Source organism: Cyprinus carpio, chromosome B9, assembly GCF_018340385.1.
Source record: "Cyprinus carpio isolate SPL01 chromosome B9, ASM1834038v1, whole genome shotgun sequence".
Lineage (NCBI taxonomy): Eukaryota > Metazoa > Chordata > Actinopteri > Cypriniformes > Cyprinidae > Cyprinus > Cyprinus carpio.
Genome location: NC_056605.1, coordinates 26,868,200 through 26,880,226, shown reverse-complemented (window position 1 = coordinate 26,880,226; position 12,027 = coordinate 26,868,200). Strand labels below are relative to the sequence as shown.

Here is a 12,027-nt window from a genome sequence, read left to right as displayed (position 1 = left end):
TAAAATTGCATTCTTGTAATGATACTTAGGTACAGGTAAAAATACCAGACTAAAAATCTACCCAAGTATAAAATAGCTAATTGAAAATTTACTTAGCTGGGAATGGGATAGACCAAGCGTGTCAAACTCAGTTCCTGGAGGGCCACAGCCCTGCACAGTTTAGATATAATCCCAATTAAACACATCAGATCCAGCTAATCTAATCATTTAGGTTTTTGAAAACTATGCTTGTGTGTTGGAACTAAACTCTACAGGGAAACTGAGTTTGACACCCCTGGGATAAGCCTATAAATCTCAAACTAGTTGTTTTTAAAAGTAATCAGTTAGAAGACATTTGGGTTTTTACTAGGCAAATTAAATCCATAATCAACAAAATTCCTCTTTTTAATTCAGAGGAAACAGAAGCTTCATCAGAAGTGGCATTTAGATGGATTTACACAGTTTAATGCAGGACATGAATGCATTCAACCTGCATTTACAACTGCAGAAATAATGCTTTGATATACAAGATGTTGAATACTTATTTGAAAAAAAAAAAAAAAAAAAAAAAAAAAAAAAAAAAATTTAAAACAGCCAGTAGGTGTCAGGAAGTCACTGCTAATAGTGCTGTGGCTGTGTTTGGAATGGTCAAGTGCAAAAACAGGAAATGTGGAGTCTAAAATGAAAGTCTCTTAATTAACTTCATTGAGGTGTGAAAATGCTGATTTTTGGGGGGGAGGGGGGGCTCTTTGGGTGACATTTAGCTCCTATATGAAATTATAAACATCCTACATTATCTGCCCCAGTATGTTGGATTTTGTGATCATTCCAAGTGAGTTTTAACTGACTGAATCACGCAGTGAAAGAATTTTAATAATCTAGACTTCACTGCACTGTTGGTTTTGGCAAAATAGGCTACTGATTAAGGTCAAATCAGTTAAAGTTACGACATTGTTGCAGACGATATCGATCCTACACCACCTTTTTGGCCAATTTGTGCAAAACTGCTTGCTAAACTGTCAAGCTTCATTTTAATCCCCAATGCAAAGGTGCAAGTATTTACATTGCAACCACTTGTCAAGTCAAACCACAAGTCTAGAGTTCTAGCTCTGGCAATATGAAGACAAGTTCAAATACCTTACAAGTAACGCTGGTAGTGCAATATTCAAATTTTTATTCCAAGTTGCAAAGAACAAATGTGCAACAATACAGCAAAAGAATGGCATCAAGAGTGCAAATATAATCCCTCATTCTCACTCTAGTTTCTTGACCACCTTCCTCTTCAGTTTCTTTTGTTGGAGCAGGAGGTCAACATACAGACACTGATCCATAACAGCTGAAGCACAGAGAAGTCCACCATGTAGAGCACCAGAGTAACCACCAGAGAAAACATCTTGCCCTGAGAGGAAACGAGATCTCTTAATGTAGTAAACCTCAAAATAAACAAGACTATACTTTGAAACTCCGTATTACCTGACAGATAGAGGTTCTTGACAGGAGTGCTGCACCTGGTCATGGCAATGTTCAGAGGCTGGTATCGGTCCAGACTGTGCTCTGCAGACAGCATGGATCCATACGCGGCCTCCAGCCCATGCATATTGATGGGAGTGACTGCATGCAACATTGCTACCTACAGAAAGTCACAAGTAACATGGTTACACTTTTGCAGCTGCTCATCAAGCAGCACTCAAATAGAACTGATAAAGTTCACCTTCTCTTTCAGTTTGGGGAAGTGGACACAAGTCCATTCAAAGAGATGATTAGCAAATCTCATCTTGTATCTTTCATACTCTTCATTCCTTTCAGTCTCATTGACATTGTTCCACTGTTCGAACCACTTTGGATTGACCATGGTATGGATCACCATACGTGACTGCCCTAAGATGCAAACCACCCACAAAAACACTTTAGTTGGTTCATTTAGGCTGATGGTTTTTGGCGTACACAGCGTGTGAAATTTAACCTGGGAAACGAGTGCATGAGGTGGGATCCTTAGCAGAGGGGAAGGAAACATACATCATGGGGATGTTGTCAGGTGCAGCTTCCTTGTCAGAATCAAAGTACTCTTCCATCCTAAAATAAAGTAAATTGTTACAGAGATGCACTTTTAAAACACAGAAAAGTTATTGGATGTGGATGCCTACATTTCATCCATGTTGTTGCTCTTATATAGTCGCATGTTGGTTGAGGAAATGCCCAGGTCTTCCGTAGTTGCATTAAAGCCTGCAAACACCTGGAAAAAACCTTTTCCTGGTTTCAGAGTATGAAGATAGTCTTGGACCTCTGGGAGAAGCAGATGCACAGGTTACCCCAGAAATCTAGCCAGTACTGCAGTTTTTGAGTTAAGTTATTGAAATACCTTGTATTGCTTGTATTGAAAACATTGCCACTTACTTGGATTTGCCTGGATCTCAGGAGGCAGAAGCTTCTTGATAGTAGTAAACATGCCAGCGTTAGAAATGATCACAGGAGCCCGAACTTCAAAGTCTTGACCTCCACTTTTCACCGTCACTCCTGGTCAAAGAGAACACAGTGATAAACTATGCGTCTGCAAGTAGTGGATGTGCTATGGACTGCAGTGTGTTAAACTTACAAACCTAGCTCATATACAGGAACTCACCATATGCATTTCGTTTTTTATCCACTAGAACACTGGACACAGGAGCATTGACAAGGACTTTCCCTCCATGCTTTTCCAAAACCTGGATGATGTGGTATGGTATCTCACTGGCACCACCCTTAGGATAGTACACACCACGCTTGGAGTGGTGCAGGAAGAGGGCATCAATCATGCAACTGGAGTTTTTGGGTGGGACACCTGGAGAAACCGGAGTTCTAGGTAAAACCCACAAACACACTGAATGCAAAAGTTGTTGGGAACAGGAATAGGCATTCTTACCATAAAATATTTGAGAAAACACTGTGAGGAGGTCCAGGTTGCTGGTAAGAGACTTGACTACATCTGTTGTACTGGTGCGGGAGTATCTAAAAATTGGGGATATTAAATCAGCAATTCCACTCCACACTATGAAGCGAGCAAACCAGAGCGGAAACATCTTCAGCATACACAGCAGATGGATCTTCTTGGAACAGATCTAAGGAAGAGACCGTTTAAAAGGACATTAAAGGCCATACACTAATGTGCAATAATCACAAGCTTTCAAGCACACAAATACCTTCATGATTTTGAAGAGCTCCTCCACTGCTTTAGTATCATTGGGAAACTGTTTCTTCAGATGAGCCTCCATCTGCTTCTTACCATTGTAGATAGTGTATTCTTTACGCTGGGTTCCTGTACCAATAACCACCGTGTCCACATGGGAACCCTGCTCCGCAAAGTGCACCTGGCCATCAGAGATCAGATCCAATGCAACTTTCAGGAAGCCATTCTCATGAAGTTGTCCAACATAATGGAAGCCTGTGACAAAAACGTTCATTGAGTAGGTGATAGAAGAGATTCAGGTTTTGATCATTAATGCAGCTCAATGAGTCAGTGAGAGCATCTTACCACAGTCAAACTCAAAGCCTTTTTCAGTTAAGGTCTTACACAAGCCTCCAGCCTGTTTATCTTGTTCCAGAACCAGGACTTTCTTTCCTAGTTTGCCCAAAATCACCGCTGCGGTCAAACCACCAATACCACTGCCAATCACAATGACGTCCAAGTTCTTAGGTACTTCAAATTCACCAAACTCTATGAACAAAGTAAAACTTGTTAGCAACAGATATTTGTTACTTGCACCAGTGCTTCTCAGATCGGTCCTGGGGACACCCAGCCACTGCATATTTTGTATGTCTCCCTCATTTAACATCCGATTCAGCTCATTAACTCTGTGGTTCCCAATCCTGGAAGCTTACGTACCTTTCCGAAGAAGTCTGTCCTTTTTCTTTTGGTCTACAACTAGTGGGCCTGGAGGGCTGATGGTCCCCTTGCACAAGCCACTTCTCCTGCCAAACAAATACCAGTATGTGCCACGTGCCCAATCCACAAGCCATTCTATGAAAATCAGAATCCACCACATCTTCAATTGCTAGAAAACGATCAGCTGATGTTTTCAGTTTAAAGATTGGCTATTGAACGCTACACCTGCAACAAGGTATTAAAATCTCAAGGAGCTGTTCTTCTAAAGACTACCACCAAGAGTTTAAAGCTAGTGATTGAGTTAAGGCTTTATTTATTAGTCTAAATTGTGGGTGGAGATAATTAACTTGCTTGACTACTATTGGTGTGACTTGACTCAATCAGTTTAGCAGACTGATTGTTTGCAGTAGTTGCTTATAATGATTTTACAGAGCCCCGCACATGGCATGCAGGAAAAAATAGTAGACTAAATCATGTGCGCAATTTACTTATTCGTTCCCTCAATGTACTAAAACGTGCACACGATTACTATTGCATTCCCTCAATTTACTATTTCATTCACTCGATTTATAAATTGTGCACACGATTTATTAATTTGTTCCCTCGATTTGCTAAATCGTGCACACAATTTAGCAAATCGAGGGAACACAAATTAGCAAATCGAGGGAATGCAATAGTAATCGTGTGCACATTTTAGTACATTGAGGGATCAAATAAGTAAATTGTGTGCACAATTTTTATTTATTTATTTATTTATTTTTTTTTGCATGTCATGTGCGGGGCTCTGTATGATTTACTTTGTTTTGCATAAAATGATAAAATGTGGGAGTGCAGGCTTGTGGTGAAGTATACTAATCAAATCAGCTTGACCTGGGGGGGTATTCCAAAAAGTAGGTTATGTGACACCCAGTTATGTTTGAGGATAAGCAAGTGAATAATCTCAGCTTTCGGTTCCAAAATCAGAGGTTACTTTCAGGGTATGCAAGTAACCATAGTAACTTGCTCTCTGAAGATAACATGTTCTGGAGCAGGTTATGTTTCAGGGTTAGTTCACTTCAGTGCTATTAGCGCATGATCTACCGACGAGCCTTCAATGTGCATGACAGCGCACAATATTATAGCCTACTATATATATATATATATATATATATATATATATTATTGGCATATCATCTGTATAAATTATAAAACACTATTATGACAAGGTAATGTTTAATTTACTATATAATATATATTTATTACATTTTATATTGTCATCTCACACATGGATCGGCATTTTCAATAATGTATTTCTATGATAAAAATACATATCTGATATGACTTAATATATAATTAGCATCAAACAAACAATATAATTCTTATTCTCAAGGATTAAAGAGTAAACGGAAAAAAGGTAATGATTGCTCAACCATCAATTAGGTGACGATATGCACTGAGCATGTAAATGACCACTGAACAAAAGAAGAAGAAAGAAACAGCAAGGCACGCTTTTTCTATAGCGTTCGTTTCCATAGTGACTCGATGATTCGTCGCTCTGTTGAGAATGTCTTGAGTCTTAACCAGGAACATACTCTGAGTTGAATGAACTTTCTCCCGGACGCGTCGCGTTTTTGGAACCACGTACCTCGAGTAAGCAAGGTTTGGGGTTAATCAACCGAAATTTTAGGGTTAGCTGACGCTAAGTTAACCATGCTTTCTGGAATACACCCCTGGGGCCCGTTTCAAAAAGGAGGTTAAGTGAAAACTCTGAGAATCATTCGCGGTGCGAAAAAGCAAAGATTATTTTTTTTCGTCCTGTGTGTCGATTTTTTTCCGCGGTCGCTCCGCAATGAAACGGGCCGTCCAGTCAGATTTGAGCTTAGATCATTTGCGTGAAGCAGCTGCTGTTGCACAAAAAGCCAAAGAGTGGGCTGTTTCTAAAACCAGTGTAAACAAACACCGAAGAAGAGTATTCAGACAGAGAGAGAAGAGAGTGGATGCCGAGTTCTTGTTATCTTTGGTATCTGAGAACAGATTTATTCTAATATATTCTTAATATAATTTCTGTTAATTCTCCACTGAATTATGTGATCTGATTATGTGATTTTCATGCATGTGCGTGAAAAAATATGTGGAAAATAATGTCTTTTGAACCTTAAACCGCATAAACACATTGCATTACACCAAATACACAAAGTGAAAGTGACAGCCAATAGGAAAGAAGACAGCAGAGCTCATGTGATCTCCTCTCAGCTGTTGATAAATGATCTGCAACGGAAAAAAAGTAGGTTCTGTTTCTCATTCATTTTTGTTTGTATGTACGGATTTAATACATATATATTATATTTAGTCTTTTGCCTCCAAAATGTTTGTATTTAGCAGCAAGAAACCTGATTCGCTGTAAAGGCAACCAGTAGTGATAATGCCATGGAGAATGCCCACTAGCAACCTCATCGCTAGCCCCTGGCAACATGCTAGTGTGAGCACAGCTTGAAAGCAACGTTCGTCGGCGATTCATTCACCTCACTTTTTCGCATCGCACTCAGTGTGAAACGACCTTAACTGAGTCAGTGCATCAGTATTTAAATTTTTTTTTTTTTTTTTTACATAATGTTACATGCAGTAGGCATATTTCTTTTTGTGTGCTGGGGTATGGGGATATTGCATTGCAGATATTTCTGTTGCTTTGGTATATGTGAGTATACATATTATTTAATTAAAAATAATGTGTTTGCAGGTGGCTGCAAATTGATGATGGCAAGCCAACAGTCCATTTATTGATCACATGTACACAAAATGGCAAAACTGTCTGTTTGATCATTAGTACATTTTTAATGCAAGGGGAAACAGCAGCACATTGGACAAATTTACATCAAAACAAAAATGTTTTTGATCAAGCTTTGTACTTCAACTTATTTTTGTTTAACAGCATTTTGGTCCTTACTCAAAGCAAGCAAGCAGTTAACATCGCTGAACATATAAGGGTATTTACTCAAGATAATAATAGTGATAAACCTTCACTGTTTGTGTTGCTGTTTTTACATTTTAAAAACACATTAAAATGGGAATGAAATAGATTAAAGACTGATATATCCATCTCAGTAGATCTTTGACATTTTTTAGTTTTTTTTTTCAGTCTAGTTTCTTGACTGCCTGCCTCTTCAGTTTCTTTTGGAGGAGCAGAAGGTCAGGGTAAACACAGTGATTCACAACACTTGAAGCACAGAGAAGTCCACCATGTAAAGCACCAGAGTAACCAGCAGAGAAAACATCTTGCCCTGAGATGAAACACAAAAAAATACATTTGTAAGTAGACCAGGCAAATCATACTACTATCTTTAATACACCACTTAAATATTTAATATTATTATAAGGTTTTCTGTTATATTTCTGATAATTATGACTGGTCAATCACAACATTAACAGTCAAATATTTCTTAATAATGGCAGCTAATCCAATAAACCAACTTCCTACATTGCTGTGCTCATGAAATGTCTTATCACTCAAACTCAGAGTATTACCTGACAGGTAGAGGTTCTTGACAGGAGTGTTGCATCTGGTCATGGCAATGTTCAGAGGCTGGTATCTCTCCAGACTGTGCTCTGCAGACAGCATGGATCCATGTGTGGCCCCCAGCCCATGCATATTTATGGGAGTGACTGCATGCAGCAACACCAACTAAAAACAGATCATTTTTACATATTTTCTGCTTTTTAAACTTTATTACTGTTCAGTTATTAAGCAGCACTCAAATATGATACATGACTAATTTACCTTCTCTTTCAGTTTGGGGAAGTGGACACAAGCCCAATCAAAGAGATGATAAGCAAATCTCATCTTGTATTTTTCATATTCTTGTCCTCTTTCAGTCTCACTGATGTTGTTCCACTGTCCAAACCACTTTGAATTGACCATAGTGTGGATCACCATACGTGACTGTCCTAAAAATGCAAATAGATTTAGGCAAATAATTTTGAGTCCTTGTCCTGACTGTATAAAACTTAAGAATAGAGCAAAGGACATATGAGAAACCTGGGAAGCGGGTAATCGAGGTGGGATCCTTTGCAGAGGGAAAGGAGACGTACATCATGGGGATGTTTTCAGGTGCGTCCTCCTTGTCTGAAGCAAAGTATTCTTCCATCCTAATCATTATATACACTTATTACGGTTTATTCTCATCACTGTTAACATAAGCACTTTAACAGCATTGAAGAGTGAAAGATGGACTTGTGCACCTACATTTCATCCATGTTGTTGCTCTTATAGAGTCGCATGTTGGTTGAAGATATGCCCAGTTCTTCTTTGGTGGCATTAAAGCCTGCAAACACCTGGAAAAATCCTTTGCCTGGTTTCAAAGTATGAAGATAGCCCTTGACGTCTGTAAATGGCAAGAGATGTACACCATCATATGACCACTAATGGGCTTTTGAGTTCATATCTTGATTCATAGTACCACATATATACGTAGAAGGTGTTCACTTGCTTACCCGCATTTGCCTGAATCTCTGGAGGCAGAAGCTTCTTGAAGGTGGTGAACATGCCAACATTTGAAATGATCACAGGAGCCCGAACTTCAACATCTTCACCCGCTGTCTTCACAGCCACTCCTGGTCAGACAAAAAACAATGCATTTTAAGAATGCCAATATGTAATGGAGAACCCATTTTGGGTTCCACTAGGGCTATTGAATATCTATTGTTTTCTCCAGATCAGACCACAAACTCACCATAAACATTTTGCTTTCCATCAACTAGAATGCTAGACACAGGAGCACTGACAAGGACTTTCCCTCCATGCTTTTCCAAAACCTGGATGATGTGGTATGGGATCTCACTGGCACCACCTTTAGGATAGTACCGGCCACGCTTGGAGTGGTGCAGGAAGAGGGCATCGATCATGCAGCTGGCGTTTTTTGGTGGGACACCTTGAGGAGGAAAATAGTGATTCCAGTTAAAACTTCTCAAAAAACGTTAAAATAATACTCAAATTTAAAATAAGTTGGGAACACAATAGACATTTCTTCTCTCACCATAAAATGTTTGAGAGAACACAGTGAGAAGGTCTTGATTGCTGGTGAAAGACTTGACCACTTCTGTTGTACTGGTGCGGGAGTATCTGAAAATTGGAGAGATCAAGTCTGCGATTCCACTGCACAGAATGAAGCGAGCAAACCAGAGTGGGACCATCTTCAGCATACACAGCAGATGGATCTTTTTTGAACAGATCTATCAGGACAAAAATTGAGATATTCATATATAATTCATAGGGTTTTTAATGGCCATACTCAGTGATATTTACAAAAACTTCAACAAATCATTGAATAAGCACCTTCATGATTTTGAAAAGCTCCTCTACCGCCTTAGTATCATTGGGAAACTGCTTTTTAAGATGAGTCTCCATCTGCTTCTTGCCACTGTAGATAGTGTATTCTTTATGTTGTTTGCCTTTACCAATAACAACGGTGTCCACATGGGAACCCTGTTCAGCAAAATGCACCTGGCCATCAGAGATCAGATCCAATGCAACTTTCAAGAAGCCATTCTCATGAAGTTGCCCCAAATAATGGAAGCCTTTATGACAAAATGCAATGCAGTTATTAAAATACATTCAGTATTTCTTCAAGCAATCATTTAGCACCATGAACATTGCTGAAGGCATCTTACCACAGTCAAACTCAAAGCCTTTTTCAGTGAAGGTCTTACACAGGCCTCCTGCCTGCTTGTCTTCCTCCAACACCAGGACTTTCTTTCCTAGTTTGGCTAAAACTGCCGCTGCGGTCAAACCGCCGATACCACTTCCAATCACAATAACGTCTAGGTTTTTTGGGTACTTCAAACTCATCAAATTCTGTACGTTAAGAAATGGAGAGATTAGTATTACACGTTTGCATTCAAGTTGTTTTTACAATTTAATCCCTCTGAAATAAAGCTTGCTTACCTTTTCGAAGCACTCTGTTTTTTCTCTTTTCATCTATAACTAGTGGGCCTGGAGGGCTGATGGTCCCCTTGCACAGTTCACTTCTCCTGCCAAACAGGTACCAGTATGTACCACGAGCCCAGTCCACAAGCCATTCAGAGAAGAGCAGAAACCACCTCATTTTTAGTTCCTGGAAGAAGAAGAGCAGCCGGTGCCTTTAGGTGGAGTGTCTTCTGGACGATTTGGCTTCTTTAAGGAGAAGGAAGCTCAAGCAGTGGCTCTTTTCAAAGCCAGGAGTCTAGAGCTGGTGGTCTAATGTAGACCCTATTTATTGGTCTCAAATTGTGGGTGGAGAGAATAAACGTTTTATCAGCACCGGTGCATTGACGTACCTTGAATTAATCAGATTCACAGATTGACTGCTTTGCATTTAGTTGCTTGTCTCGGTAAGTAACAGTCTTGCATAAAATAAAGGTCAGTTTGGTAATGCAGTTTTTTTTTTATCTTTTAGATAAATCATGTTGATTGTTTGTATGGACCTTTGTTTCAGCTTCCTGTAACTCCATTGGAGACAGATTTCAAAACAAGCAACCTATGCACGTTTTCTTCAATATCACTTCATTTGTACTTTGTTCAGATATTTTATGTTGTAGGTGACAAATAGTTTTGCAAAGGCTGCAGAACAGAAAGACACCCCAGTACCAAAAAATTGGGAAATCAAATCAATGATTTTAAGGGCAATGACCAAACTGCCATTCCATACTGGCACTCAATCATCAGCACTGAGGCCTTTGAGAACAGGAGTATTAACAATATCTATTCAGTTTTAGTATTTGGAGCTTTATGACCAAGCAATTTCTGTCATTTCAGTGGTGAACAACTTCATAAAATAGCATTCTTTTTTTCTTAATGCAATGCATGTACACCTCAAATGCTTCATTAAAATGTTCTAATGATTCTCCAGCTAAAGCTGGAATACACTACACAACTCAAAACACTCGGCATCATACACTTGTTGACTTTGTAAATGGTTACAGAGGAAAACTGGGCTTCATACAATAAATGACTGAGAAACAACATGCTTCATTGCTAAGAGATACATGACAAAAATTTGCATTCTCATACTGGCCCAAAATATAAAACATAGTTGATACCCACTGAGCGGAGTGGGGAAAAAAATCTGTGCTTATTATTCACTATGAAAGTTTCTGTAAAAACTGCAGACTGGCTCTTAGTTTTGACCATTTGTGCCAACTGCAAATTAGGGCAAAAAATTAGTGAATCTTTTCTCTAAAACTAAGCCAAACCCACCTGTCACAGTCTAAAAAATGTTATTTCTGTCTAAAATGTTGCATTTTGCATTTGCAGGTCTTTTGAAAAAAATTACGGTGATTGTACATCATTTAAAAGAAATGCAATCTTTTTAAGATCATATAAAGTAGACACTATTGTGTGTATGGAAACCTGTAAAAGAGACAGTTTAAGACAATCATTGCTCCTTAAAAGAGCAAGACCCTAGATCACTTTGTCTGCTTGTATGGTAGTTAGAAAATGATTATCAGTTTCTGAACAAGTAAGTTAATCCACAAAGTGGGAAGTAGCTTGTGGCATTTTATTTATTTATTTTTGATATTTTTTAAAAAATGGTTGGAGGGCGATTGACACATTTGCCAGACATATCTATTGCATAAATTTTGCATGAAATTGTACTTTTATACATTTATTTGTTTAATTAATTAATTGTATTTATTTATACATGTATTTTTGTTGTTGTTGTTGTTTAAGGAACTCAAACAACAAACGTCAAGCAGTTTAAAATCACTTACTCTTTCCTTAGATGATGAGTTCATTCATTTATCTAGCTTAAATACACTTAAAGTTTGATTGTTTGCATAGAGATAAACTGGCACCACTGCATTGTTGTGGAGGAATGAGGATAGGCCTATAGCTGAGCATGCAAGTCACACATCATGAATACAGTCTCAATATTGGTAAGGAGGACATCGGCCAAACTACAGTATTTTTCTTGCGCTTAGACTCTAACACAAGTATGACTGGAGTCATCTTAAAATTCCTAAAGAGTTTTAGTTTCAAAAACATTATGAGTGAGTGGCTTTATCTTTGTAGAATTAATTTCAGGGTTTTTTTTTTTTTTTTCTCCACCATGCCCACACTTCTCAGTAGATGGTGCTATTTTCACAATTCAGAAAATGTTTAAAAATACCAGTTTAGTTAGATGCAGTTCAAAAGTTCCATCTCCCTAAAACATAATGTGCTGTGAAAATAGTATGCA

At 38.5% G+C, this 12,027-nt stretch overlaps 2 protein-coding genes and 1 long non-coding RNA gene across 4 annotated transcripts; 1 reads left to right on the top strand and 2 right to left on the bottom strand.

Annotated features, from left to right (window-relative positions):
- Nucleotides 1–1,136: 1,136 nt before the first annotated feature.
- On the bottom strand, nucleotides 1,137–4,134 carry LOC122138519 (inactive all-trans-retinol 13,14-reductase-like). The gene is made up of 11 exons (XM_042731777.1): nucleotides 3,839–4,134; nucleotides 3,488–3,670; nucleotides 3,156–3,397; nucleotides 2,879–3,074; nucleotides 2,600–2,797; nucleotides 2,374–2,493; nucleotides 2,124–2,262; nucleotides 1,943–2,052; nucleotides 1,691–1,857; nucleotides 1,453–1,609; nucleotides 1,137–1,378 (listed from the first exon to the last, which is right to left on the bottom strand). Exons 1-11 carry the CDS (start codon nucleotides 3,996–3,998, stop codon nucleotides 1,233–1,235), a joined length of 1,818 nt encoding a protein of 605 aa, XP_042587711.1. The 5' UTR covers nucleotides 3,999–4,134; the 3' UTR covers nucleotides 1,137–1,232.
- Nucleotides 4,135–5,265: 1,131 nt separating this feature from the next.
- On the top strand, nucleotides 5,266–8,743 carry LOC122138520. The gene is made up of 2 exons (XR_006155646.1): nucleotides 5,266–6,101; nucleotides 6,197–8,743. It is a non-coding gene; the product is annotated as an uncharacterized LOC122138520 (long non-coding RNA).
- On the bottom strand, nucleotides 6,626–10,050 carry LOC109066427 (inactive all-trans-retinol 13,14-reductase-like). Of its 2 annotated transcripts, none has more exons than XM_042731779.1 (11): nucleotides 9,748–10,050; nucleotides 9,482–9,665; nucleotides 9,147–9,388; nucleotides 8,848–9,043; nucleotides 8,545–8,742; nucleotides 8,306–8,425; nucleotides 8,058–8,196; nucleotides 7,851–7,960; nucleotides 7,593–7,759; nucleotides 7,340–7,496; nucleotides 6,626–7,095 (listed from the first exon to the last, which is right to left on the bottom strand). In XM_042731779.1, the coding sequence occupies exons 1-11, from the start codon at nucleotides 9,913–9,915 to the stop codon at nucleotides 6,950–6,952; spliced, it is 1,827 nt and encodes a 608-aa protein (XP_042587713.1). In that variant the 5' UTR covers nucleotides 9,916–10,050; the 3' UTR covers nucleotides 6,626–6,949. The 2 variants fall into 2 exon arrangements, with proteins under 2 accessions (XP_042587713.1, XP_042587712.1); XM_042731778.1 differs by having other exon boundaries at nucleotides 9,756–10,049.
- Nucleotides 10,051–12,027: the final 1,977 nt, after the last annotated feature.

Excerpts from the sequence above, each read along its gene's own strand:
- LOC122138519 (XM_042731777.1), bottom strand. The coding sequence starts at position 3,998 with ATGTGGTGGATTCTGATTTTCATAGAATGGCTTGTGGATTGGGCACGT. Across the intron at positions 2,053-2,123 it reads AGCAACAACATGGATGAAAT|GATGGAAGAGTACTTTGATT; the intron begins GTAGGCATCCAC and ends ACTTTATTTTAG. Across the intron at positions 1,858-1,942 it reads CTCATGCACTCGTTTCCCAG|GGCAGTCACGTATGGTGATC; the intron begins GTTAAATTTCAC and ends TTTGCATCTTAG.
- LOC109066427 (XM_042731779.1), bottom strand. The coding sequence starts at position 9,915 with ATGAGGTGGTTTCTGCTCTTCTCTGAATGGCTTGTGGACTGGGCTCGT. Across the intron at positions 9,389-9,481 it reads AGGCTTTGAGTTTGACTGTG|GCTTCCATTATTTGGGGCAA; the intron begins GTAAGATGCCTT and ends TTTGTCATAAAG. Across the intron at positions 9,044-9,146 it reads AGCTTTTCAAAATCATGAAG|ATCTGTTCAAAAAAGATCCA; the intron begins GTGCTTATTCAA and ends TTGTCCTGATAG.